General features: G+C 53.9%; 7 protein-coding genes across 7 annotated transcripts; 3 read left to right on the top strand and 4 right to left on the bottom strand.

Annotated features, from left to right (window-relative positions):
- Positions 1 to 2,136: 2,136 nt before the first annotated feature.
- T310_7621 (Non-specific serine/threonine protein kinase) lies at positions 2,137 to 4,926 on the bottom strand (the record flags this gene model as incomplete). Its single annotated transcript, XM_013469591.1, has 4 exons — positions 2,137 to 2,549; positions 2,606 to 2,672; positions 2,766 to 4,749; positions 4,907 to 4,926. 4 exons carry the CDS (start codon positions 4,924 to 4,926, stop codon positions 2,137 to 2,139), a joined length of 2,484 nt encoding a protein of 827 aa, XP_013325045.1.
- Positions 4,927 to 6,962: 2,036 nt separating this feature from the next.
- T310_7620 (NADH kinase) lies at positions 6,963 to 8,417 on the bottom strand (the record flags this gene model as incomplete). Its single annotated transcript, XM_013469590.1, has 3 exons — positions 6,963 to 8,031; positions 8,089 to 8,230; positions 8,393 to 8,417. The coding sequence occupies 3 exons, from the start codon at positions 8,415 to 8,417 to the stop codon at positions 6,963 to 6,965; spliced, it is 1,236 nt and encodes a 411-aa protein (XP_013325044.1).
- Positions 8,418 to 9,044: 627 nt separating this feature from the next.
- T310_7619 (Acyltransferase) lies at positions 9,045 to 10,345 on the top strand (the record flags this gene model as incomplete). Its single annotated transcript, XM_013469589.1, has 2 exons — positions 9,045 to 9,904; positions 9,967 to 10,345. The coding sequence occupies 2 exons, from the start codon at positions 9,045 to 9,047 to the stop codon at positions 10,343 to 10,345; spliced, it is 1,239 nt and encodes a 412-aa protein (XP_013325043.1).
- Positions 10,346 to 10,845: 500 nt separating this feature from the next.
- On the top strand, positions 10,846 to 14,570 carry T310_7618 (RNA polymerase II transcription elongation factor (Ctr9); the record flags this gene model as incomplete). Its single annotated transcript, XM_013469588.1, has 2 exons — positions 10,846 to 11,691; positions 11,760 to 14,570. 2 exons carry the CDS (start codon positions 10,846 to 10,848, stop codon positions 14,568 to 14,570), a joined length of 3,657 nt encoding a protein of 1,218 aa, XP_013325042.1.
- Positions 14,571 to 15,243: 673 nt separating this feature from the next.
- Positions 15,244 to 16,433, bottom strand: T310_7617 (Homoserine kinase; the record flags this gene model as incomplete). The annotated part of the gene is made up of 3 exons (XM_013469587.1): positions 15,244 to 15,588; positions 15,652 to 15,950; positions 16,007 to 16,433. The coding sequence occupies 3 exons, from the start codon at positions 16,431 to 16,433 to the stop codon at positions 15,244 to 15,246; spliced, it is 1,071 nt and encodes a 356-aa protein (XP_013325041.1).
- A 1,738-nt stretch (positions 16,434 to 18,171) lies between these two features.
- T310_7616 (CorA family metal ion transporter) lies at positions 18,172 to 22,785 on the top strand (the record flags this gene model as incomplete). Its single annotated transcript, XM_013469586.1, has 5 exons — positions 18,172 to 18,930; positions 19,095 to 19,576; positions 19,636 to 20,132; positions 20,216 to 20,274; positions 20,830 to 22,785. 5 exons carry the CDS (start codon positions 18,172 to 18,174, stop codon positions 22,783 to 22,785), a joined length of 3,753 nt encoding a protein of 1,250 aa, XP_013325040.1.
- Positions 22,786 to 25,649: 2,864 nt separating this feature from the next.
- On the bottom strand, positions 25,650 to 27,134 carry T310_7615 (uncharacterized protein; the record flags this gene model as incomplete). The annotated part of the gene is made up of 1 exon (XM_013469585.1): positions 25,650 to 27,134. A coding segment is annotated over one exon (1,485 nt), but the record flags the coding sequence as incomplete, so codon positions are not given.
- Between the last annotated feature and the right edge of the window lie 16 nt (positions 27,135 to 27,150).

Raw genomic sequence — 27,150 nt, 5'->3', positions numbered from 1 at the left:
ATCTCACCCTCACGGAAATCCGAGGCCGCACCCGAAGTCAAGCAGGTTTACACGATGCCCTTCCCAGACTCCAGAGGGAAGAAGGCGAAGACGCGACCGAAATTCAGAGCCCTCCGTTTTCTCTCACCAAAGGCATTGATTCTCCTCCAGAATGCACCGGACCGCGCTGGCTGTGAACTGGTCAGACTCTCTTTGCCTTCTTCAGATGGTAGCGCCTCTGGGAAGGTCAGCCAGCGAAAGAAGCTGCGCAAATCCATGAAGATAGGATTGGGTCTGGATGTCTGCGATCTCGGCGAGAGTCCCGACAAAGAACGACAGTACATCATCGCGGTGGCAGGTAATGACCAGTCAATCGATGTCTTTACGATCGAGTACAGTCCTAAAAAGAAGGGGGGCTACGGCAAACTCGAACGGTACAGGACACTGACAGATGTCCATCCGTTTTCCATGACGAAGATCTGCTTCGCGCCGTTCCAGCCTCCCGCCCACCCGGTCACATCGGCCGTGCTTCCGCAATACGTCAAACTCGCATCGGTCAGCCTGGGCAACACTGTCGTGGTCCACACATTCCCGCTTTCGCCGTTCCCGGACGGCCGGACCCGAACGCCGCGGTATGTCCTCAAGTCACCGGGACCGTCGGAGACCTGGGAAACGATATACAGCTGCTTCGTCGCGCTCGTCATCATTGCAATCAGCTGCTTCCTGCTCCAGGCCTTTACCGAGATCAGAGGCGGCACGCCTGCCTACCTGGGCGCTGCGGACTGGCTACCAGAGGGGATCAGGCAGAAGGTCGCGAGGCCATATATCTTCGAGCATCGGTTGCCCAGTTCTCGTTTGGTGAATGTGCCCCAGGTGCAAACTACTACCACGACTACTCCAGCTGCTACTACTACTACTCAGAAATCACTCCGCGATCTCCTCCATGCTCGTCGTCGCGCCGAAGACACCATCGCTCCTCATCCAACCATCATCGTCCGCGCGGGCGATGACGACGAGACTTCCATCTCTGTAGAGGAGATAGCAACACACCACGATAATAATAACGATGACGCGGAAGAACTGTCGAAGCGCCAAAACGCACGCCGATGGGAAGACCTCCACGAGGACGAGCGCAGCAAGTGGAAACGCCGTCTCTCGGAGGCAGGTCACTGGTCCGTCGAGGAAGGAGAGCAGATCCTTGAGGGGATCTTGTTCGGCTAGTTGGCTGCCGCAGTGGGTGCTGCTGTTGCGGGCTAGGTTGATAACTAACTTGACAACTTTATCTAGATTATTATCTAGATTATCTTATCGAGTGGTGGATAGCCAGACAGGCGGGGCATGACATGATTTGTTTTTTTTTCTTTGGTTTAGTACAAACAAGAAAGAGGAAGAAGAGGAGGAGAAAAAAACACGTATGTATATCAATTATTCTTGCTCAGCTACCTACCTACCTAGCTAGCTTGTCCCTTGTACCTGTACCATATACTAATACTATACTGATGAGACGGGATATTAATGAGTGAACGCCTAATACGGTTTAAAGGATAAGTTGTTTTTTTTATTTACTTTTTTTTTAAAGAGGATAATAAGACTACCTATTCATTTATTTCCGGCTCTATCTGATAAACTTGCCTGCGTGCATACATTATGTTCGCCATGAGTTTGTGGTAGATCATTAATGTCGTGATTAGAAAAACACAAAAAGATTAGCGGAAACTAGAACAAACCACATGCCAAACGGACGGGCATTCGAGATCGAGATTTTTATACGAAGAGGGGGTATGTCGTTTGCTGTTTTTTTTTCACGGTGAGGCAGGTAACGTCGAGACTGTCGAGACTGATATGACCTGCCTGTTTGACAAAACGAGGGTATTTATGAAGAAGTCGAGATCCGATGCAAACCAGTTGAGACGCCTGAACCCACGCCATATCTGCAGAGAGACAACACACCTGATTTGGGATATCGTGCCGACCAACCTGTTTCGCAATACAAGTCACAGGTTGAAATAACGAGAGAATTTACAACAGGGCAAGGCGCAAGTGTGGTTGCGGACATAGATAGGGACCTGAAACCGCAGAAAGACGCGTCTCCCTCGATCGAGAAAAGACGCGCAGGACTTGAACTTGGCAATTTTCAGCACGTCAACTGCCAACTATTCACTGCCCACCATTCTTCTTCCAGCGGAGCAACTCCGCCAGACTGGCGCGGCTGCATCCCATCTTCAAAAATTCATGGGACAGAAGCTCTTCCGCAGTGGCACGACTGCGGACATCCACGCAGAGACAAACACTCAAGAAGGACTTGAGCTCCTTGCTAAGCTTCTCTGGTTTCTTAAGGCGCGGAGTGCCGTTCGTCGCAATGAGGTACAGCGCCTTGAGAGGCTCCTCGTTGAGATAGGGCGGTTCCGACTCAATCATCTCGATAGCCATGATGCCAAGAGACCAGCAATCGACCTTCGGGCCATACTCCTTCTGCTTGACGACTTCTGGCGCCATCCAGTAGGGAGTACCAACCATGGTGGCACGCTTGCTCCTCGATTCAGTCAACTTAGCGCAGAAGCCAAAATCGGCTATGACATAGTCAGCACGATCGATTACTTCCTCTCTGTCAATCGAAATGACTCACTAATTTTGACATTGCCAACACGGTCGAGCAAGACGTTGTCGCTCTTAATGTCACGGTGAATAATGTTCTGACTGTGCAGATGAGCTAACCCTTTGCAGGTCTAATAAAAAGACGATTAGCAAGACCTCATTCCCATCCGGAGAAAGAAAAAAAAACCAACCTCGAGGCAGATAGTAGCAATCTGATCCTCCTGGATGACGGGGTTGTTGTCAATCACATCAGTCAAAGCACCACCCTCCATGAACTCCATCACCACCCACAGCTCCTGACTCTGTTCTTGTAAGAAAGAGTCGAGGAAGTTGACAATGTTGGCATGCTGGCTATCCTTCATGACGATGATCTCGTTGACTATCAACTCCTTGCGGGGCTGACTACGGAGGTCCATCTGCTTGATTGCGACCTGTCCCCGGGGCCCATACTGGCGATAAAGCTCCCGTGCCACGGGCGACGTTGCGTTCTCTTTGATACGAGCCACATAAACGGAACCGGAGGCACCCTGTCCAATCTTACGCTGCTTGCTATACGAATCATTAGGGTTTTCTTTGGAGACAACCGACCTCAGCTTCTCCATCACCTCATTTTCGGTCATATTCGACATCCGCACCTCCTTCTGCCGCGGTTCAGCCTTCTTTGTCAACGCCGCCTCTGCCTGACGGACAGCCTCAGGGACGGCCTGTTTGTTCGCCGTCTGCTTGTTGGCAATATTCAACGGCTTGACTGGCTGAACCGGAGCCGGGAGGCGGGCGGGCGGAGGACCCTGCGCCTGTTGCGCCGGCTTTGTGCCATTGTTGTTCTGGGCACGAGTGGCCGATGTCTGAGACCGAGGATCATTCGCCGGCGAACCTGGGCTTTGATCATTCCGAGAACCAGGAGTCCGCGACTGCCCGTTGCCAGTAGCAGACTCGCCCGTTTTCTGGGCAGTGGGAGGGGATGGTGCCGGGCGCTGCGCAGTGATCTGCTTCGCGCCCGGAGGTTGCTGGCGGTTCGGCGCCTGGGGAGCAGGCCGACTGGGATTGAATCGGTTGTTCATGGACGAATCGTCAGATGCACCGTAACCTCCCAGTTCCTGTTTCGCGATGGGGACACGGGTCTTGGGAAGGGATGCATTGTACTCTTCTTGCTCCCGACGCTCCTGTTCTTCACGAATCCGACGGGCCTCCTCCTCCATCCGACGGCGTTGCTCCTGCTCGGCAATCTCCCGCGTGCGGTCCGCATCCGACGTCTTGCGCTGAGGTTGAGAGGCCGCCGGGCCGGGGTCCAATCGTTGGTGAGGACTTGGAGGCGGCGGCCTGGGAGGAGCGACCGAGTTGCCAGATCCAAGCTGTGAAGAGGAGGAGTTTGGTCCAGTCGGGGCCGGGCCCATATTCGCATAATATTGAGGATTCTGCTCGCGCATCTTGATATCCGAGTAGAACTCCAGCACTTCAATGACGGCCTGGGGGTTCTTCTTGTAATCCTCCTTGGTAATCGCCGACGCGGTCAAGAGCTTCTCCCATTCGGCCGGGAGACCGACGAAGGCTCCGGTCCGGGGATCGAAGCCGACGTGGACTCGATGGCTAAAGTTGGTCGGATTGCTGACCCCGCCCATTCCTGGACAGCGCTCATAGATCTTGTCGATCCAGTCATAGATCTCGTCATCGGTCTTGACCTCACAGGTGATGGTTTTGGTGGGCACGTCCCGATTGATGATCGCCGCTTTCGAATTGGCGTCCTTCGGATTGGCAAGGCGAGTGATTTCGAATGCCATCTTAGTATCCTCGGAGCGAGTGACGCCCGTCACAGTGGACAGTGGAATGGACAGGACCACCTTGCCCGTCTCATTCTTCAGAAAGTCGAGACGATGCTCCCGCAAAACCAGATAGCGCTGATTCCAGCCGGCCAAGAATTTGTCTTCCTTGCACCGCACATATCCCTCCTTGATGACGGCGACACCGCCTTGACCGTTCTGGCTGCTCTTCGTCGACACGTTGCTGGAGCTGGTATTGGGAAAGATCGACAGAGTGGGCGTGCTTGGCGAGTTCAGGCTCATCTGGCTAAACGACGTGGCGACGCTTGAGCTGGTCGGTGTCGTCGCGAGACGCGGACGGTCAACAGGTGGGCGAGGAGCAGGTCCCGGGTTCATGAATTGCTCAGGCGAATACACACTGCCATGGAGTTAACGATGAACTCTGCAGCTGCGAGGGAACGGACACTGGATCCATGGCAAAAAAAAGGAGGCAGGCGGGCGAGGAAAACTCGAAGGGAGAAAAGAGACCCGACTGCTCCTGGAACAGACACCAACCGGGGAGCAGATCAACTTACTTTCCATGAGAGGAAGCCATCGTGGGGCAGCCAGAGATTCTCGATTAGATATTATGCAGATTCAAATAATTTTTCCGATAACAAGCAAGGGTGGACTGGGGGTTGGAGAAGACTGGGAGGGCGAAGAGAGGCGAGAAGCACTGTATATACAATGGGTCAGAAAATCACATTGTTCCTTTGGACCAGCCGTGAGAGTAGTGAATGCAAATCATTATTGTTTTGACGCACGACACAATAGTAATCCATGCAAGATGGTGAATCTGGAATGCTGGTGGAAGACAGGGGAGGAGGGGTGCTGGGCTAACCTCGCCTAGGGAGGGTTGACAGGACAGCGCCTGTTCTGTACACCCCGAGCAATCTCCGACGTGGGGAGAAAGCTGGAGAAAGGGAGACGCCTGGTTGGATCGGGAGCTTCTGGCAGCGGACAGCAGGGACGATAGAGCTTGAGCGTCACCAGCAGGGACGACAGCGAGATGCTGCTTGCTGGATCGGGGGGACAGAGCGCTGGGGGATGGAAAGGAGACGGCGGGCGAGAGGAGGTGAGGTTTCACCCGCACGGAGCCACTGGCAGGACGGACAGAGACAGCGGCTGAAGGCGTGCCAATGGCAACCACAGTGCAGCAGCAAACGCCTGGCGATCAGAATCGTGCTTGATCGCTCCCCTGAGGGTTTTGTTTTGCTAGAAAAACAACAACAACAACGGCACCCTGGAGAGGTTCTGGGGGAGAGTGGCCGTTGACGGGGGCACACCGAATCGACTGGGCAGTGGAGCCAGGGCGCTGTCGAGATCTCCTACCTAAGCAATTCGAGTCGGTCGAGCAGAGACATTGGCAACCGGCCTGACTGGCAGTGGAGGTCCTTTAGCGAGTGCTGGCGGCCACTGACTACAGCGAGCTAGGCAGCTGGGACCTGAGCGCGGGCCTTCAGAGAATAGCAGCAATCGGACGAGGAGGTGGCTGATGGATGGATGCTGGGATAATTACAATCATCTGAACTCCTTGACAACGGCTAATCAGCGAATTACTCCATGATTGGTGCCGGCTGCCATCTTGCTCTCTGGCAGCGACTGGGGACGGAGGGGCGATCTCTCCCGAGGAGCGGCAAATTGCCGCAGCGCAGGTGGGCTGCTGCATCCGGCCAGACAGGGCTGCCAAACCCAGATTTCTACGCAGCAAGAGCATGAGACTGACTCCTGTCTGCAGTAGTGTCGACAAGAGATGCGATCTGCCAAGCTGCAAGCAATGTGCGTGAACTGCCGCCGAAGATAAACAGAACCCACGGCCCTTCCGTTGCGCGAGCCCCTTGCGGCGCCCACGAGTCTCCGGCAGAATCCTGCGCGATCCGGCATTATCGATTGGTGCAGCCATGCAAAAGCACCCCTCCGTTCCCTGGAACTGGGGACCAGGTGCCAGCAGCGAATCGATACGTGGATTTCCTGTGGAGTTGCGGCCCATCGTTGAAGCTTTCGGTTCCGCTGGGGCTCCCTGTGCCTAGACGACAGCTGAGATGCAACAGTTAGCCGGCATGCAACGGGGCTCTCCAGATCCTGCGAGGATCAACGGGCATGCGAAACATACCAGCATGGTCCGTCGTTAGTGATGATTCATCACAGCCGCCACGAGGGTGTAGTTCTGCCCCCGGCGTCACACGTCTGTAGAGCGTCCCGCGAATCCTTTCTCGTGCCCCGCTGACACTTCCGGATCCCACGTTGAGTTGACGCAGGATGGTCGTGCGCCTGGTTCAGTCAAGCCCCTGTGGCCAGAATTGAATCTGCAGCAGTTGGGATCGACTCCCGGAAGCTTCGTGCATTTTAGCTAAGGGTTCCGTGTAACAGTCTGCATCTACTGGACCGCATCTTGCAGAGAGCAAGTGTCACGATCACGAGAACCCAATGCGATTTCTACCTGACTACTGACAGAGAAGAGAACATCGTGCACCTGGGGAGGAAATAATGACAATGGCCAACACATCCGGGAAATTTCCCTATGCAATTCATTTGGGGTATTCCAACATCGATGCGATATATACATACACACAGACATAGACCACAAATCCTCTACGCCTCCGCGCCAAAAGGGTAATTGAACTTGAGCAGCGAGTTCAGGCCGCCAACCCATCCGTCATCTGGCTCCGTCACCCCGATCGTCCTCCGCATCACGCAGGGGACCCCACCTCGCCAATCGTTCTTCCCATGCCGGATCTCTTCGTCCCAGACGCGCATTTCCATCCCCACCGACATGCCCTGGCCCATGCTCTTGCCATCAATGCTCACTTCCACCTCTCGCCCCCGATTCTTCTGGCTCAGCCGCAGGGTGACGGGCGTGCTGGATGGCAGAACCAAGGGCCGAAAGCTCAGGCTTCGGGGACAGACTGGCGTTAACAGCAGCGATGGCACCAGAGGATGGACAATACTGCCTCCACTGCTCAGACTGTAGGCGGTGCTCCCCGTCGGGGTCGAGACGATCATGCCATCAGCCACCGCCTCGGTGAGAAATCTGCCTCCGACAAAGACCTCGACGATGGCCAGGTGTGGCTCCTTCCCCCGGTGGATCAGCACCTCGTTGAGGGCGTAGACTCGTCCATCTCGGGTGCTCTCATGGGTTTGCCCGGGGGGGTTGATCGGTTTGCCGTCCGGGGTGTAAAGTCCAACCCGTAAGCGGTTGCGCATCAAGATACGGGCACCCCGAGTCGAACCCATCGACTTTCCTCGTACAGATGACCACCCCGTCGGACCCATCTGTGATTCGGCCTCTTCGTCGGCGGCCGTCGGAATCGGTTCGCCCAACACAGAAGCGCGGTCACCCACGCCGGCACCAGACATATATACCTCTCTGAAGGCACGCTTATATTCTTCAAACTTCCACTCGCCCAAAAACCCCAGTGTCCCCATGCTGAACGATAGCACCGGAGGCACATTGTGACATGTTGCAAAGAGTGAAGAGGCGCGTAGTATGGTGCCGTCTCCACCGAGGGTCACAACCAGGTCCACCTTATCATGTGTCGTCGTAGACAGCCGAGAACTAGATGTAGTCGTATAGATAGGGAACGAAAACGAGGTGTGAATTTCCTCCGCAGTTTGCGGTTCTAAGATAATGGAAAGCGACGGATATGTAGATGTGATGTGACTACGGATGACCGTTAGCAGCCAGTTGCATATTGGAGGGATATCCATCCTCCCTTACTTTACAAATTCAATCAGGGAGCCAGTCACGGCCGGGGCGCTTTGTTTCTTAACGATCAAAATATTTCGCGGAGGTGATGGCCATTGCAGGGAGAGGAGATCGCTCCCACGGGATTCTAGTCGAGAACGGACGGTGTTAGCCACTGCAATCTGGATTACAAGATTTCATGAGACTGCATGTGGACGCACACCTTGATATTTCGGAACGATACGCGGAGGAAGATTCTCTATGTCTCTTATTTCACGGCGACATGAGGACACAGAGAATGCCCGGTAGCCCCAGATCCGCCATGGCGCAGACTCACGGATTCGAGCAATAGTGGCCCGCATCGTGAGAAATCACGCTGTGGACACCGTAAAACTTTCCTCAGGGGGAGATCAGATGCGCAGCTGGTGTGGACAAGCCGCGACAGGATCGAAGACGAGCTTGTCCAGTGTTCCAAGCGGCCATTGCTCAGAGAAGGAGAAGCGCAGACGTGCTTTGCGGGGGATTCCCGGCGACTAGATGGCGATGAGTCCAGGGCGATAAGATACGCCCATTATCTCGTGGAGACGAATGAGTCTGCGAGAAGAAGAGGATCGAACATTCGGAGATGCAGGTGAGCTCCCCGGCCTCGAGGGGCCCGCTGCAGACCGCCTTACGGAGACGGCGGAGACGTCATCCGGATCCAGCGCGCCCAGTGCGGATCGACCACGAGATCACCGCTCTTCTCGAGCTACACTCTCCCATTCTTCTGGATAGAAGAAGTGTCTACCATATTGGCGGGATTTCGCTTATAACTGACGATAAATAGGACTTCACATGGCTACTCAGGCTCACTAAGGCCGCCAGGCATCCTGCAAGTACAGTAACTTGACGACACCGCCTACCGCATCGCTCGATGTATGCGTTTCCTTTCACACCGCTGACTCCAGCCGCAGAAACAGATATTAGGGGAAACAACAGACGTTATAACAATGTCTGATGTTCGTGCACGGAGACCAGAGTCGGCCTCTGGCCTGACGAACGGTGTTGGCAAACTCCCTCGAAAGGATAAAGGTGCAGAACAGCGCCTGAAGCATGGGATTCCTATGCAGGTGCTTCGTTCTCTGCTCCTGGCCATCTGGTTCTTTGGTTGCTGTGTGATCATCTTCACCACTCAGTTGATTGGATCTCCGCTGTACTTCATCAGCAAAGACTATTACTACGCCTATATGGCCTTGACGAAGCAGGCTTTTGGAGTCCTCATCACTACCGTCACCCAATGGGGCGCTCCAACTCTGGTCCGAGTCAGCGGAGACGAGTCTGTGCGGGGCCAACTTCAGCTGACCGATGATGGGCGGTTGAAAACCGAGTTTCCAGATCGCCTGGTGTTCATCGCGAACCATCAGGTATATACCGACTGGCTGTATCTCTGGTGGGTCAGCTATACGGCTCGGATGCATGGTCATATATACATCGTCCTAAAGGAGACCTTGAAGTACATCCCAATCATTGGTCAGGGGATGATGTTCTACGGCTTCATCTTCATGGCCCGCAAGTGGCAGTTGGACAAGCCTCGATTACAGCATCGTCTGGAGAAGCTCAAGACTCAGCATTCGGGTCCGATGTCGGGATCGCAGTCCCTGGATCCGATGTGGCTCTTGATCTTCCCTGAAGGGACAAACCTGTCCACAAACACCAAGAAAGTCAGCGACAATTATGGTGAAAAGGCAGGCATCCAGCCCCTCAGACACATGCTCATTCCTAGGACCACGGGCCTGTTTTTCTGTCTGCAGCAGCTCAAGGGCACTGTCGATTGGGTGTACGATTGCACGGTTGCCTATGAAGGGCCTCCGTAAGTCCACCCACGATTCCTACCCTGTATACAATCCACCAAAGTGACTAACCATTGAACAGGAAGGGTTGCTATCCCGATCAGTACTTTACGCTGCGCTCAACCTATGGACAAGGTCGACCTCCCAAGTCGGTGAACATGTACTGGAGACGGTTTGCCGTGTCCGATATCCCATTGGATGACCAGAAGGACTTCGAAGCGTGGCTCTTGGCACGCTGGAGAGAGAAGGATGAGCTCCTCGAGGAGTTCTTTGAGACCGGACGGTTCCCTTCGGATTTGGGTTCTTCGATTTCCCCCAAGGGCACGCTCGACCAGCAGTCGGAAGCCGCTGACGGATACGTCGAGACGGACATCAGGCTGGCGCACTGGTCTGAAATTGGGCAAATTTTTGCAGTCCTGGCAGGGGTTGCACTGGTCCTGAGGTTTTTCTGGAGTTCCTGAAGTTGGGTCAAGGCACTGGAAGCGTTTTCGTCTGTTCTGTTTCTTCACTGCATGATGGCTGAATGACAAGGTATTTTCTATTATACTAGGCACGAGGCGATGTGAATGAGTTAATGTCGAAGCTAGAGTGACAATAATAATATCTATCTATCAATCTATCAATCAACAATAGTAGGCAGTGTGGCGTCTGTGGCGGTGCGGCTCCAGGCTAGCTGCTAGTAGCGCTGCGGGTGGGCCCAGCCGCCCATTCCCTCCGCTGGCAGTCACCGCGCCAGCTTCCTGTTCTTTTTGTCTTCGCCTTTCTTTCTTCACACTTATCTCACCACCTTTTTGATGTGCCAGAGACTGCTCTGGTCTCTGGAACTTGTGCCTCCTCCTCCATTTCCCACTACTTTCTCTCGATGACCATGACCTGCTAATTCCTCTGCATCGACACTGAACCCTTTGCGACGCCGCGACTCCTTCCGCGTGGATCCCCATACATCGCATACGTCGGCATCATGGCGCCTCTCCAGAACGGTTACTCGAACGGGATCAACGATGAGACCCTGAATTCTCACACTTCTCTGGCCAATCTGCGCTTCTCGGATATTCCGTCTGCCATTGATATCCCCGCCTCGACTTTTGACAGTGAGGTCGAGGTCAGTCTCGAAGACCTACCAGATGACCCGACCGAACTCTGCACGCTTCTGGAAAATGAGAAGGCGGCCAAAAACTTTTGGGTTATCATCGCGCTAGCGTATGCCAAGCAGAAACAGCTCGACCATGCTATCGAGATCCTCCAGAAGGGTCTGGCCTCCGTGGCCCATGGTGCGACAAAAGAAAAGTTGGTGTTGCTGAGTTGGGTCGCCTGGCTGTTGATGCTCAAGAGTCGTCAGGCGCCCAGAGTGGCTCCTGAGGGTTCCGATGTGAAGACCAAAGACTACTACCTGCAGCTCACGACTTCGACCTTGAATGAAGCATCCCGACTCAATCCGGCTTTTCCTCCGTTGTTTCTCGCTCGTGGCGTCCTCTCTCTCCTTCGGGCCTCTCTGTACCCTCCAAAACCAGTGCGACCGGGATCTGTCGATAATTCGGAAAGGGTCGAGGCGTTGCGACAAGCCTTGAAATGCTTCGAAGAGTCGTCCAAAGCTTTCGGTGGAAGGAATGTGATGGCCATTCTGGGCCATGCCAGAGCACAGTACTGTCTTGGCAGATACGCCGAGGCGCTTGAGGGCTATCAGAAGGCTCTGACAAAAATGCCGGGGCTGACAGACCCTGATCCACGGATAGGCATCGGCTGTTGTCTGTGGCAGCTTGGGTTCAAAGATCAGGCGAAAGTGGCCTGGGAAAGGGCGCTAGCTTTGGTAAGCCTTATCAGCTCGTGTGAATTTCGCGGCCTATATGAACTGACTTGGAATACTTTTATGCCCAGAATCCGAACTCGAAGGTCGCGAACATCCTGCTTGCGGTGTACTATCTCTACGATAGCTCCCGCCACCCTACTACCGATCCCGCTTTTGGGTCTTTGTACAAGGTGGCCATGACCCAGTATACACAAAAGGCTTTCAAGCTGGATAAGGAGTATCCGATGACCTGTGCCTTGTTCGCCGGATATTTCCTTCTCCGCAAGTCCTACAGTACTGTGGAGACTTTGGCGCGTAAGGCTATCGAGCAAACTGATGTGATGCCTATTGCCAGCGACGGTTGGTACTTGCTGGCACGCAAAGAGCATTACGAAGGCCAGACGGCGAAGGCCTCAGAGTATTACAATCGGTCTGATCAGGCCCGGGGTGGTGGCGACAAAGGCTATCTGCCCGCCAAGTTTGGTGTCGTGCAGATGCAAGTCAAAAACAAGGATTTCGATGGTGCTAAGTTCAGGCTAGAAAAGATCATCGAGCAGACAAAGAGCCCGGAGTGCATGATCTTGTTGGGGGCACTCCTTGCCGAGGAGGTTTTCGCCGCTCAGGCTAGCGGGAGCAAAGAAGATAAATCCGCGGATGCCAAAAAGGCCATCAGCCTCTTCGAGTCTGTTCGTGCTCTCTGGAAGGATGAGAAGAAGAGGATCTCACCGGATGAATCTGTCCTCGTATACCTTTCGCGGTTGTACGAGACGGTGGCTCCCGACAAAAGTATGCAATGTCTCACCCAGCTGGAGGAAATGCAAATGGCGCAGATCCCTGAAGAAGACCGGCCTGAGGATATCAACGACCCGGAAGCGATGAAAGCAGCCCTGCGCGAGTACTTGCCTCCGCAGCTCCTCAACAACATCGGCTGTTTCCTCTATCAGTCGGATAAGGCTGAACAGGCTCGAGAACTCTTCCAGACTGCCTTGAATGCTTGTACGAGGCAGGAGAAAGAAGAGGACAACAGTACAGATACGGATGCTCTGATCACAACGATCAGCTACAACCTTGCCCGCACCCACGAGGCTCTCGACAAGCCAGAGGAAGCGAAAAAGGTCTACGAAGAGCTTCTCGCACGGCATAGCGATTACACCGAGGCTAGCGCGAGGTTGACGTACATTGCACTCCGTCAGAGCCCTACGGACGAAGGACCTAAGAAGATGGCGAAGCTCTATGAGACCGAGTCGACGAATCTCGAAGTCCGAGCTCTCTTTGGGTGGTACCTCAGCAAATCGAAGAAGCGGGCTGCGAACCTTGCGGAGGACCACGAGCAGCGGCATCACAAGCATACTTTGCAACACTTTGATAAGCATGATCGATACGCGTTGACCGGAATGGGCAATGTCCATCTTCTCACTGCTCGGGACATGCGGCGTGATACCGATCAAGACAAAGAGAAGAGACGGAAAATGTACGAACGCGCTGTGGAGTTCTTCGACAAAGCGCTGCAACTCGATCCGAAGAATGCCTATGCCGCTCAGGGCATTGCCATCGCCCTTGTCGATGATAGGAAGGACTACTCCACTGCGGTTCACATCTTCTCGAAAGTCCGTGACACCATCAAGGACGCCAGTGTCTATCTAAATCTTGGTCACGTCTATGCAGAACTGAGACAGTTCACGCGGTCAATCGAGCACTATGAAACGGCGCTGTCGAAAGATCGGGCCCGGGACGCACAGATTTTAGCTTGTCTGGGGCGAGTCTGGTGGCTGAAGGGTAAACAGGAGAGGAGTCTCGCTGCCATGAAAACCGCCCTCGACTATGCCAACCGTGCTCTCGCCGTCGCACCGGAGCAAGTCCACTTGGAGTTCAACGTCGCCTTTGTCCAGAATCAGATTGCGCTGCTGGTCAGCAGTCTCCCAGAGACTCAGAGAACGTCCCAGGACGTGCAGCAGGCGGCGGAAGGGCTGGAGAAAGCCATTGAAACATTCGAGCGTCTTGCTCAGGTGAAAAACCCTCCGTACCCGCGAGGCTCCTTGGAGCAACGAGCAAACATGTGTCGAAACACGATCACCAAACAGCTCGAGCGTGCTCTGCAGAGCCAGAAGGAGTACGAGGAGAAGAACGCTCTCAAGCTTCAACAAGCTCGTGCCGCCCGTGAAGCCGAGATCAAGCGACGCGAAGAAGAAGTCCGGAAGGCGCAGGAAATCGAACAGGAGAGGAAGAGAAAGATTGCGGAAGAAAGACAGCGGATGGTTGAGGAAACCCAGCGGATTGCGCAGCAACGTGCCGAAGAAGAGAGAGCGAGAGAAGCTGCGGAATTCACGACGGATGAGGAGACGGGAGAACGGCACAAGAGAAAGAAGAAACAGTCGAAGCGGAAGAAGAAGGAAGCAGAGGAGGATATTGTTGTGCCTGATGACAGGAGCGTGGGGGGAGACAATGAGGAAGAACGAGCGCCAAAGAGACGGAGGCGGTTGGAGCGTCGGTCTGCGGCGAAAGAGAGGAACAACAAATACAAGAGCAGCGAGCTTGTGGTCGAGTCAGACAGCGATGAGGGAATCGCACCCGCTCCTGAAACAGAAGCAGAAGCAGAGGCCGAAGCCGAAGCAGAAGCAGGAGACACCGCCATCAAAGACGCCGACTCTGCAGCTGACGACCTTTTCAACGACGACGAAGATGAGGACGAGCTGGCCGCCACATCTGCCGCGAAAGAAAGAAGCCGAGCCAGGGCCGCCAAGCGCGTTGTTGAATCGGACAGCGAGGAGGAGGAAGAAGGACCTAGTCCTGCAGCGGCATCCGACAAGAAAGAGGATCAGGATGAAGACGAAGAGATGCGTGATGTTGACGCTGACGCTGGCGCTGACGCTGGAGGCGACCATGAAGACGAAGAAGAGTGAAGTTACTTTTATTTTACTTTCATTAAGAACCGGACGGAAGAGGGGGGAAATGTACGAAAGAGAGAGATTTTTGGCCTGGCCTTTCTTTCTTTCATCTTCATCTTCGAGAATCTGTCTGACTGCCTGAGTACTTACGTACTTTGCATAAACCAACCAATTATGTAGTTGTCCTTTTTTCCCCTTTCTTTTGCAGGAGCATATGATATGATTATTGATGGGTTGGGTTTTGCACTGGAGCGAAGCGGACGGGACAGGTGTTTCTTTCTAGAACTCTTTATGTGTACAATACGTTATTGATTTAAATGACTGCCTCATTAGCAAATATTAGCGATTGATTCGATGCAAATAGAGTCAATCAATGGGCTGCATTTCTTTACTTTTTTCTTCTTTCTTTCTTTTTCCCCCCTTTCCGTTTCCAACAAAGCTCCTCTAGAGCTCTATAGATGAGGTCGTGTTTCCTATTTACATGATCTATCGTGGGTTTTTCATCATTTTCATGACCCTTCATCACAATTTTCATCATTCGATAAAACTCAGTCCCGAAAATAGTCGTGAATCTGCTCAAGAAATACACCAACCCGAAACAAAACAACCGGTCCAGTAATAGTATAAGGATCCAGGCTGAATGAAACCAGATTCGAATCTGGAGATGGACGAATGATACGGGCTGCAGTTACGCCCGTTCAACTGTCGTGCCCTCCTGCGCTGGTTCGAGCAACTTCCACTTGCAGGAGATGTTGTTGCGGTTAAATTGCGAGATGATGCGGTTCGCGATCTCCTCGAAATGATCCGTGGCGAGAGCCAGGATGGTAGGCCCGGCACCTGAGAGGCAGATCCCGAGCAAACCGGGCTGAGTGCTCGGGTTCATCGATTGCAGAATCTCGGTCAGACCGGGGATGAGGGTCTGCCGGTACGGTTGATGGACCTTGTCCTGCATGGCCAAGTAGATCATGTCAGGGTCGGGCGGAGAGGTGCTCAGAGCCGCCGGGAGTAGCGCAGCGCGCTGCAAGTTGAACACCTGAGATTGAAGTCAATGTCTGCTAAGAGACAGATAACGCGGAGTAGAAGAAAAGGAACCTACCACATCCGCTTTCGAGTACTGCTTGGGGAGGACGTCTCGCGCATTGGCAGTGGGCACCACAAAGTCGGGGATAATGGCAATGGCCTTGATCTCCTTGGCCCATCCGAATTTCCGGTAATGGCCAATGCCCACCGGAGGCTCAGGGGGCCTTTCCCCTGTGTCGACACCACCGGCTGGAGCGGGCAGGACTTCACTGAGAGGGATCTCGATACGAGCCACGTCTTCTGGCTTGAGCTCGTTCAGGTACGTTCCCACAAAGCCACCGAATAACGACGCCGCCACGTTGTCGGGGTGTCGTTCTAGGAGCAGCAGTCTCAGCATAGAACCGAAAATGAATGACATTTCTGCAACATACCGATCATCAAGCAGTAATCCAGTAGACGGTCCTTCGTCAAGCCCAGGCGTCCGACTTCGTTCCCCAGAGTGACACCGGCGACGACGGCGGTGCCGGAGGACCCCAGGCCGCGTCCCAGCGGAATGGGGTTTTTGATATGGACATGGGTCTCGACGGGAAAGGCGCGCTGGTTGTGGCAGCGGAGGACATAGAGGGCAACGCGCGTGATCAGGTTGACCTCCGGGTCGAGGCTGATCTCCTCGGTGCTCCCGCTGTGGTCCTCGTACGAGATCACGCAGTTGAGCGGGTGTTGCGACGAGGTCTTGGACGAGTCGACGGTGACGTGGACCTCCAGATAGAGCGACAGGGCCAGGCCGATGACATCGAAGCCCGGGCCGATGTTGGCGGACGAGCAGGGCGTCCGGATCGTGAAGGAGGAAGAAGCCATTGCTCTGTGCCACGACAGGCAAGCGCTCTTTTTTTGTCCTTTTTTCCCCCTCCCTTTTTCGCAATTCTCTTTTGCCCTGCCTGACGCTCTGAGCAGCGCTGTTTGCCCAGCCGGTCTGACTGTGCTGGTGCAAAATTCTTTGGCGGCGGCCGTCGGGATCCCCGATTGGAGAGAGCCAGCTCCGGATTAGGCAATGGCGGGCCAGCTCACGAGCAAGAGAACAAAAGCGACAGCATTCCGATCAGATCGAGACTTCGAGATCAGATCCAGCGCGATCCCGTTCCGGACACGGCCAATGGAGGGAGCAGCCGTCCTGCTAGACTTCAATAGACCGCTGCAGGAATGCAGAAGGCAGAATCGTGGTTGCAATGCTTGCTGCCCAACCCTGCTGTTCCACTCGTGCACGTTCTACGCCGTCTCGCCCCCATCCGGGAGGACAGGGGATTAGCGGCGGCATGTCAGCTTACATCAATATTTCAATTTATCTACTGACTCCCTAGACGAGAGAAGCGGGTTAACGCGTGGACAAGGGAAGAATGGTGGCAACGGAGACGAAGAAGCTCGCGGTGTTGTCAACTGTGGTCCGTAAGAGGCAGCCAGAAACCAGCGGTGTTGCGAGCCAAGAAATCTAGCCATGAATGAATTCCCTCTCAGTCACGACTGCCAGAAAGTGAAGAAGGTAGCGACGTGGTGGAGAGATTCAAATGGGCGTTGACAGATGCTCGTACAATTGCAGGTCACCCCATTATCGAAATCACCGGGTGCTCGTGGCTCGTGTCTTGGATCGCCAGCTGTGAGCATCAAATATCAATCCAGGTCTATTATTATTATTATTATTATTATTATTATTATTATTATTACTAGGTCATAGGTGGCATCTCGCGCGCTCTTGGCCTGGTCGAGTGTTGCAGCTGGGCGGGTCTGGACAGGCCGCGTTAGCCTGCCCAGCAACCCCTCCGCCCGCGCTTTTTTTTTCACTGTCTTGTCGGAGCTTTTTTCCACCCTCTTTTTTCTCCCTCGCATCTTCCACACCACACCTTGATGGTGTTTTTCTGTTAATCGTATCACTCTTATTCCTCTGTGTTTGTGATCCTGGTCTCGTGTGGACTGTGTCTGATCGATCAGCAAGACGCGTTCCAATTCTTCGGCCTGCCCGGGGGGTGTAATTCTTCGCCACCCCCGTCGACATCAGAACCGCTGCTTTGCTTCCGCTACACCGTGCACAGAAATAATTCAGCCATAATCGGTCCATTTCTACGACTCGATCCCTTCTTGTCGACATCTTTTCATTCGCCAATTGGGAGAATTCCTCGTCTCTCTGCGCTCTGCACATTGGTAGGCATCCGGAACCGCCTTTCCGCTCGTCTACCAAAAACCCCGACGACTCTGGAGCGTCTTCGCTCTTCGTCCGCACACGCAGTCAAGTTGGCGGGACTTCGCGGCTCTCAGTTCTCCTTTGCCCACCCTCTCCTGGGCCCAAAGTTCCGGGTCTTCTGCGGGGGCGACACTCGGCCTCCATAACATTGCTTCTGCCATTGCCATCCATTTTGGGCCCCCGAATCCGTGCATCTAGCCGTCCTGCCAGGCCCTCCCCTGGGGTCTGGCTGAGAATCGTGGAGGCCCTCCCAAGTCGTCTATCCACTTCTATTTTGGGGTAACTCAACCTACCTCGCGCGTGTTCGCGCTTCCTCCGCGACAGCGCTGCTCTGTATGCGCCCAGCAGGCCAATTCCTTCGTCATGTCCGAGACCCCCAGGTCTGAGAAGTCCTTGACGAGATTCAGCACCCCAGTCCCTGAGCTTGACGATCATCGTTTCCAGATGGATTCCGAGCCTCAGGTGGACGCTACCCCAGGGGGGCTGCCGGACCACCAGCAGCAGCAGCAGAACGTGGCCCGCCTCGGCCGTGCGTCGGAAACCGTTGAGCGTCCTGACCTGCTGCAAGTCCGAGACGCCCTCCGGGAGAGTGGCACCATGTCCCGGGACTTTGAACAGGCTATCGTGGACGATGACCGGTCCGGCCGCGATATCGACTGTTTCGCGAGACGCCTGTCCATGGACCCGTCCTGCCGTCACCGCAGAAGAAGCCGAAACCAGCAGGACATGGCGCCTCGTTCGCGGGAGTCGTCTGTTTCGAACAGATCTCCGTCTCCGCCCAATTCAGTCGATGCTTTTGCCGATCCGCGTCGCCGTGAGCGTGCCAACACCATGGACAGCCACGCCGCTCCTGATATGGAGACTATCCTTCAGCGTACCGTGTCGGGTGGCAGCCGTGCGCAGCGTCCGACGTTCAGCAATGCCAGCGCCACCCGACCGGAACAGGGGGACGTCAGGTTGGAAGTCCCAGAGAGCGCCTGTGGTTGCTCCTATGCAGAGCCAAGCAGAATCCCCGTCATTGACTACGAGGAATTGGAAGAGTTTGTGGCCTTGAACCGGAAGACCAAACCCCGCCGTAACGCCCGCAAGCACAGCATGAGCTCCCAGAGCCGGAACCAGAAGGTTTCCATGACCTGCGGCCTTGGGCTCAGACGTCGTCGGGTGGTCCACAAGTCGTGACCCACGAGTCGAGCCCGGAGCGCTCCTCGTCGGAATGCCTCGATCACGGCCTGGAGAAAATGGCGGATAAGGGGGTGGATGAGAAGGAATTCCTGGACAACCTCCAGAATGAGAATGAGCCGACCCGGTTTAGTTTCTTCTCTTCCGAGTGCCAGAGCACCATCCATGCGGCCGAGCTGGGCGACTTGGTTCTCCCTGGCGACACCTTCCGGGATCTCTTCCAACTGGGTCCGGATGGCGGTGTCTGGTGGCTTGACGTCCTCAATCCCACAGAAGCCGAAATCGGGGCGCTTTCTCGCGCCTTCTCCATCCACCCTCTGACGGCAGAGGACATTATGACCCAAGAGGCTCGCGAGAAGGTCGAGCTCTTCAAGCAGTACTACTTTGTTTGCTTCCGAACCTTCTATCAGATGGACCGAACGAGCGAGCGCTTCTTGGAGCCGGTCAACCTCTACATGGTGGTCTACCGCGACGGTGTGCTGTCGTTCTCCTTCACCGAGAATCCGCACGCGGCCAATGTCCGGAAGCGAATTGGGAAACTGCGCGACTATGTCTCCCTCAGCAGCGACTGGATCTGTTATGCAATGATGTGAGCTACCACTACCACCACCTTTTCTTTACGATCTGTATATGCTAACATTGTCGTAGTGATGACATTGTCGACAGTTTTGGCCCGATCATCCGGGAGGTAGAGGTGGAATCCGAAGCCATCGAGGACCACGTCTTCATTGCCCGCGTGGATGACTTTGAATCGTTCCTGCCTCGGATTGGAGAATTGCGCAAGAAGGTCATGAGCCTGATGCGCCTCTTGGGCGGCAAGGCGGATGTCATCAAGGGCTTCTCCAAGCGCTGCAATGAGCAATATTCCGTCACGCCGCGCGGCGACATTGGTCTGTATCTTGGTGACATTCAGGATCACGTCGTCACCATGATGTCCAATCTGGGCCACTTTGAAAAGATGCTGAGCCGATCCCACAGCAACTATCTAGCCCAGCTGAATGTGAACAATCTGGTTCTGGGCAACCACGTCAACAAGATCCTGAGCAAGGTGACGCTCATTGCCAGTCTTCTGGTGCCGATGAACCTCATTTGCGGTCTCTGGGGCATGAACGTCCCCGTCCCGGGCAGGGACAGCGAAGGCCTCGGTTGGTTCTTTGGCATCGTCGGGGTCATTGGGTTCATTATCATCTTCAGCACGTTCCTTGCACGCTGGTATAAACTTGTATAGATGCTAATGTCTATAAATTGATCCTTTTTTTTAGCGTGTATCTCGTTATTCTTAGCGCTGTTTGTTATTGTTTTGGTTTCGGTTATTTTTGTTCTTTTTTTCATTTCATGGAATTGCTGTTTCGAGTCGTGGGGTTCTCGCATCCCACTCCTTCAATGCTGACTTGGAGGTCAGCTCTGGTACAGTTGACGATTCTCTGTAGAGCAATGGATCTAGTTATATGAGAGATGTAATCCATCTGGCATGAGAGCCTTGGCGACAATTCGAAACTCTAGTAATGCTTCCTAGGATCACTCTGAAACTGCGTCGTCAGTTAGCTGACGCACTCTGGCCTGTCCGGAGTGGTTTGTGGCGCTGCTGTGGCGCAGTCGATGCTCCTCGGGTTCCTTGAATTATTATTAGCCCGAGACATCGATGAACCATGTGGAGTATAGCGATGTGACCGACAGCGACAACTTCAGCGTCCAATTCGCGAAACTCAACCACTCAAATGGATCCTCCTCCGCGGCTGAGCTGTTTCTTTCGTCCTTGATGTTATCTCCCACCCATAACTGCGTACCGGGCTGGCATTCTTGCTTGAAGGGATGCAATTCCCCAAACTCACCCCCCTGCAGTCGCGTTTCGCTGCCACGTTCGCCGCGACTCTCTTCCTTGTCGCACTTTATTACTTCGTCCTCTCGAACTTGGGTGGGTTCGCGTATGCCCTCGATGTCGACCCGGTGATCCGACAAGATCATGAGTATCCGTTGTTGATAGAAGGAGGGTCGACCCATGAGGCGGACGGTGCGCAGTCGAGCGTGGTCCGGAGGGTGCCCGCCGGCATGATCGCGCTGGGCAACAATCAGTTTAAGCTGAGCAATATCAAGATAGGCGAAACGCAGTGGTGGGTTTTCCCCAAAGAGGCAGTGTTGGGCCCAAAGGCACCCCCGACGCCGGGACTCCCTGCGTACATTCCTGCAAATACTTCTAGTGATGGAGTCACAACGCAAGATTCGAAGAAACGGCGGGGGGAGGAAGATCTGAATGGGGATGAGGATGACGATGAGAATGAGGATGAGAACGGCCTCTCAAAACGGTCAACCACCGTCTACGTCTCGTTGAACACCTGCTTGAAACCGGATCTCAACACCACCGACCCTAAGGCCGCTCAAAACGAACCTCTCCCGCCGCTACAGGTCTATATTTCCACGTCGGAGAAGCTTCAGCAACCCGGCCCTGGGATCGACAGCCCTGATCAGAGAATGTACACTGCCGATGCAGGGTACATGGGGGCCACCGTGGCCGCTGATGGGGATGTCTACATCGCAGTCGCGGCTCCCAATACCACCGCTTACAAGGGGATCTACAACTACCAGCTTGCGGCATCAATTGACGCTTACTTTCACTCCGTCGACGATACGGATCCGTTTTTGTTTTTCATCGATTCCGATATCAACTCGGCGCTCCTCGTCACCAACAACGTTACGCAGTCCTCACCAAACTCAACCAACTACCAGCAATGGATGCATATCACGCCGCCCTTCACCATCTTTGCGCATAACGTCAACGATTCGGCCATCAGTGGATTGGAGAGGTCGTACTGTGCTCTGAGCCAACTGGCCCAACTCCGGAAGGGTAACAACGCCATCTCGGTGGGGATGACGAGCCGAGGGCTGGGGAATAAGCCCAAGGAGCAATTCTATATTACGGGTCTGAACAGGAGCTCGACCTACTATGGAATTCTGGGCATGGAGGGAAACTCAACAGACTCCGGTAACGGCGTTGTCGGTGGCGGAGGGAAGGTCTGGCGGCCGATGAATTTTACGACGAAATCTGGTGCGTACCTTTTTTTTTTCCTTCCCTATGTCTCTCGTCTGGAGATATTCCCTAACAGTTTGGATTATACAGATGAAAATTGCGCACTTCTCTACAACCTCTCATTCTGTTCCGAGGTCGCCTATGCCGTTCCATCGAACCCGTCTCTTGACCTGGCCAAGCTCAGTGAAATCTACGACTCGAATGCCGCCGCCCTGTACAAGAACTTCAGCTACTCCCTCTCTCTGATCCCGTGCAACACCTCCTCGACATCCATGTACTCCCTCGCGGTGGACTGCGACGACTGCGCCTCGGCATACAAGCAGTGGCTCTGCGCCGTGACCATCCCGCGCTGCTACGACTTCTCCAGCGATTTTTCCTACCTCATGCCTCGAAACGCAGGGCAGGCCTTCCTCAATGGCTCGAGCCTCCCTGACGACGACCCCCTGCGCAAGTCACCAATAACCAATGCGTCCCGCAACCCGCTCATCGACAGCGAGATCAAACCGGGCCCGTACAAGGAGATCCTACCCTGTCAGGATCTCTGCTACGACCTCGTCCGCACCTGCCCGAGCGCACTGGGCTTCAGCTGTCCGACGGGCAAATGGCTGAACATGTCGTACGGCTGGCGCGATCCCAACGGCGACATCACATGCAGCTATCTCGGTGCGGCATACTACCTGAATAAGGGCTCAAAACTGGGACGGAATCACCTCCCAGTCAGTTTGCTGTTGACTCTTTTCAGTTTCTGGTCGGTTTGGGAGTTATTCCTGTAGACCTTTTTTTTTCGTTGTCGTTGTCGTCAGCCATTGTCATGTCTTTTTTAGTGCTTTGTGCATCGTGCTTATGTAAAGTGGTTGGATGTGATATGATAGATGAACTAGGATAGGATAGGATAGATACCCTTGAATGTTTTTATTTCAATGTTTTTACTTTCATTTCATTTTCATTCAGCACTGTTGGTGGATGTTTGGTTATGACCTCTTCTCATTCGGCCTGTACTGCATGTATGTTTTGTCTGGAACGTATACACATTTGCTATTCTGTGTATTTCTATAAAAAAGAAACGAAAGGAAGACAATCGTTATATAATACAGTCATGGGTATTAAACAATACATGGAATTGATACAAGAAGGATTTTCGTCATGAGAAGGTGGTTCTGTTCGTTCCTATGATCATTCCCAGCCCCAAGATAGTCTATCATGTCATCTACTTCGTTCTTTTCGGGGATGGAGTCCACATGTTCTTCAGATTAGAAGAAGACGATGCCGATGGCCGAGGCGTGCTTCCTACTTTCTGCAGGAGCTTCTGTGCAGCTGGCGTTAAGGGCTTTCCAGTACGTCCAGGCGTCACGCCACCTGGTGTCCGGCCAAAGTTCGACAACATAGGACTGCTAGGGAAACGGGGGATTGCGTTCGCCTTTTCCGCCCGTTTTGCTCGTGCCACACGCTCGACCATTCGGTGGTGCAGCTCTTCGCGTCTCCGATTTTCTTGGATCCTGAATGGATTTGGCGTCGAGTCTGCTGATACACCCTGGGTGGCTAGTTGCTTTAGATGATCATATACTGATTCGTCCTCCGCCTCGGGCTCGTCTTCGTCGACAAAGGCGTAGCCATTCACCCGTGGCGTCTCACCACCTGTAAAACCCGGTTCCGAATCGGTAGGCCGTGGTCGTCCAGCGATCGCGTCCTTGATGGCAGAAATAGATGGAGATGGGGGAACCGCAGCACCCTGCTCCGACTCCGCGCTTGGCTGCAGCCGTGTGTTGCTATACACCACTTGCTTGGGTCCAGCACGAGAGGCAGCCTCCGCTTTCTGTTGGAGGGTCTCATAACTGTCCTCGATAGAAGAGGGAGTGAACATCAGTGAGTTCTCCGGGCGGGACTTCCATGCGTCCGGTTTTGCGGGCCGCGCATCCAAATCAGACGTCAGTTGTTTGTCTTTGTCGCTGCCCTCCGGATTACCGCCCTGGGCGGCGATCCGCTTTGCTTCGCGCTGCCGATGGGCTATCTGTCGCGCAGAAAGGATCTTATTGCCCTGCCACATCCACGCATACTTCTCTCGCCGCTTCGCGTTCTGCTTGTCGAGCAGTTTGTTGAAAGACTCATTATCCTCACTGGTATACTTGGCTTGAAAGGCACTCAGGCTGAGATTCGACACATCCAGTCCCTTGTCTTTCGTCGAGGTTGTCTGTGCCGATGCGACAGACATAGGTGTATCCCCTCCCCATCCCGTTGTAGGTGTATCGGAGACATTTCCTGTAGCCCGCGGAGTCATACTCACGCCTCTCCTACCCCTTTCTCTGCCGGGGGTCATGACCTCGGCGAGCTTTTTCCCAGCGCTGGCAATCCATGCCTTGTCCTTCGAATCCAGAGCGTCTAGAAATTCCTGTTTCGTCTGCGTCTCGAGAAGACCCGGAAAGAAGTCCCGTGCGATGATATGGGAGAGGGCATCGGTGTAAGTGTCTTCATCCAGGACGGTCGAAGGGCGCTTGATCCGCTTGGGTGGTGGGGGGGGGGGCGATTAAAGCGCTATCGGCCTCACGCTTTACGACGGCCTGAGAGGGTGAGGAGGCCATCGTGCACGTAAATCCCTGGGAGAAGGAAGGAACAAATTATCCAAAGTGAATCGACATGTCAGGAGGAAAAGAACATGGGGAAAGGCGATGATGCTGGCGGATCAGAGGATTGATCAGCGGAGTCTTGGGTATTATTCTCTATCGAAGGTCGAGGTGGCGTTGATTGGAAGGAGCCTTCCCCGGATTGGCCTTACCTGTTTTGGCGATCCTCGCCGACGTCACCCAAGAATGAACAATAAACAACATGAAACAGAACAACGCAATTTAGAGAGCAAAAGGAATTGTGCAAGTAAACAAAAGCGTTTCGAAGACAGGATTCTATCAGCGCAACTATCCTGTTCTAGATGTAGACTATGTCACTTAGTCGTGATTTACCCCAGTGTTGTGTAATAGCAGCCATATCTGCGAGCAGACAATGTGATATATAACTTTACTGATATTTTTTTTTCTCAGAGATACGCTGCACAAAAAGGCACATGTGTCCAATGGAAAAAAGAATATATAACAGAAAAAAAGGGGGAAAGAGAAAAAAAAAGTATTAGACCCCGTCAGTCCCTCCGACCCCATGCAACGATTTCCCTTTCTCCGCTAATGCAGGTGTGGAAAGCCAAGCATGCAGTCGTGTCCCAAAATGCCTTACCGATGTAATCCTTCCACAGGCGCCAGTCTATCTATATGCATGTGTATACAGAAGAGAAAACATACAAAGAAACAGCGAGTGTGGCGAGAACCCGAACGAAAAAACCCAAGCGAATGCTCCCTTCTCTTGAAACCCGAATGCTAAATCCCCCGCCAATGAATGTATGCCAAATGACAGAATGTGCAAAAATGCAAATGCGAAAAAAATGCGAATGAATGTGAGATGCACAAAAACAGCACAACAGACATTGCAGGCATAAAAAAGAGAGCACTAAGGAAAAGTCGTCAAGTCGTAGGCGAGATGTGGCGTCCGCCACGGGTATTCAAAGAAACATAACAGAAAAAGAAAAGGAAGGACGAAATTCAGGATCTCTGATATTGAAGGAGGCGGGCCGGGCTCCAGCACTGTGCAGGAACCACCTTCAACGGCGTTGAGATGATGTCATGGAAGCAGGGAAGAGCGAATACGAAGCTCGACTTTTCCTCCTTTGTGCCAACGGGGCGGATTGCATCCGCACTGCGAATGGAGGCCCCTCTCCTTTCTGGGTGCGGTGCGCCGTCTCATGCTCGACTGCAGACACGGATTTGGTCCTATCATGGACCGGGGATGCTATGGGAGAGGGCACATCAACAGCATTAATGCTACCGCTACTCCGAGTAGCTCTCAGATTGGATGAAGAGCCCAACTCAGGAGCCAGGCTCCTGGTCTGGCGATGGTAAGAAGGCAGCCCTTGGCGTACAGAGTCAGCAGTCGGCCCGAACATGGCATGCTCAACAGATCCGGTGCTCTCTCTGATTGTGTTTTCGCGACTGCTGTTCGCGCTCGGGACAAGTTCCGGTACACTGGCCGTGGACGTCGAGGAGCGATGCTTACGAACGACGGAAGCCGCACGGGATAAGATGATGCTCTCCTGCGAGTTATATTTGCTAATCGGCGAACAACTGCTCCTAGGCGAGACCGGAATATCCACCGACTGAGATCTGCTCTGAGGGTAGAAAGCAAAATGACGGTCCGAGTCCTCCCCAGCCGCAAGGAATTCTTCATACATCGCATCCTGGGCCATATCTTTGTCCATAGCAGCCGACAGAAGATCGGAATCGACCTGCTTGAAGTAATCGCCGTGATCCGAAACCTGGGCCTGGGCAGCAAAGGGGTCAACAGTGGTGACGCCTTCACTTAGCGGGGTAACCGCCTCATGGGACCGAGTCACCACCGATTGAGCTGAACCCGGGTCTAGATCCGGCGTTCCAGGAGCAGAAGCGGAGGTGCGGAGGCGGGACAGCGAACGAGGAGACATCGGTTGGTTCCCATCCGTTTTCTCTGTCTGCGGGGTGGTGGGAGACACATCGGCCACCGCCACTGTCGGTATCTCCATAGAGTTACGATGCCAGTCGAAGTCACAGTTGGCCTCGGCCGCATGCTCATAGCAATAATCGATATCCTCATCCCAAGAATGCGAGAAGGCCTCGAAGCCAGGGGTTCGTTTGCTCTCCGACTGTCTCCTTTTAGCATCTCCAGCCTGCGAGACAGGGGATTCATCAAGGTTCAGATAGAACTGCGGCACAGTGGGAGACATCAAAGCCTCTGAACAGGATGACGCCTGACCCTGAACGGCCGACGCTGACTCACGGGATTCCTTTGCTGGGGGATCGGAAGTCGTTACAGCTGGGGTGGAATCTTCCTTGTTAAGCGACCGCGACGTCGACGGCCGAGAGCCGACTTCCGTGGTTCCGTGCCAGGTGTTAATTTCCTCTTCTTCAGGAACTTCGTCCAAATCACATAGGTAATTGTTGATAACCGCCGCCGGGCTAGTAGCCTTCACATCATCGTCCGCAGTGGTGAAGGCGTGGCCCACTTCGGAGTGAAAGGCATCTGCTAGATCGATCCGCTCCAACGAGGAAGTCTCATCTATACCCTCGTCA

Source organism: Rasamsonia emersonii, assembly GCF_000968595.1.
Source record: "Rasamsonia emersonii CBS 393.64 chromosome Unknown ctg1118621760569, whole genome shotgun sequence".
Classification (NCBI taxonomy): Eukaryota; Fungi; Ascomycota; class Eurotiomycetes; order Eurotiales; family Trichocomaceae; genus Rasamsonia; species Rasamsonia emersonii.
This window is presented reverse-complemented; position numbering and strand designations above follow the sequence as displayed.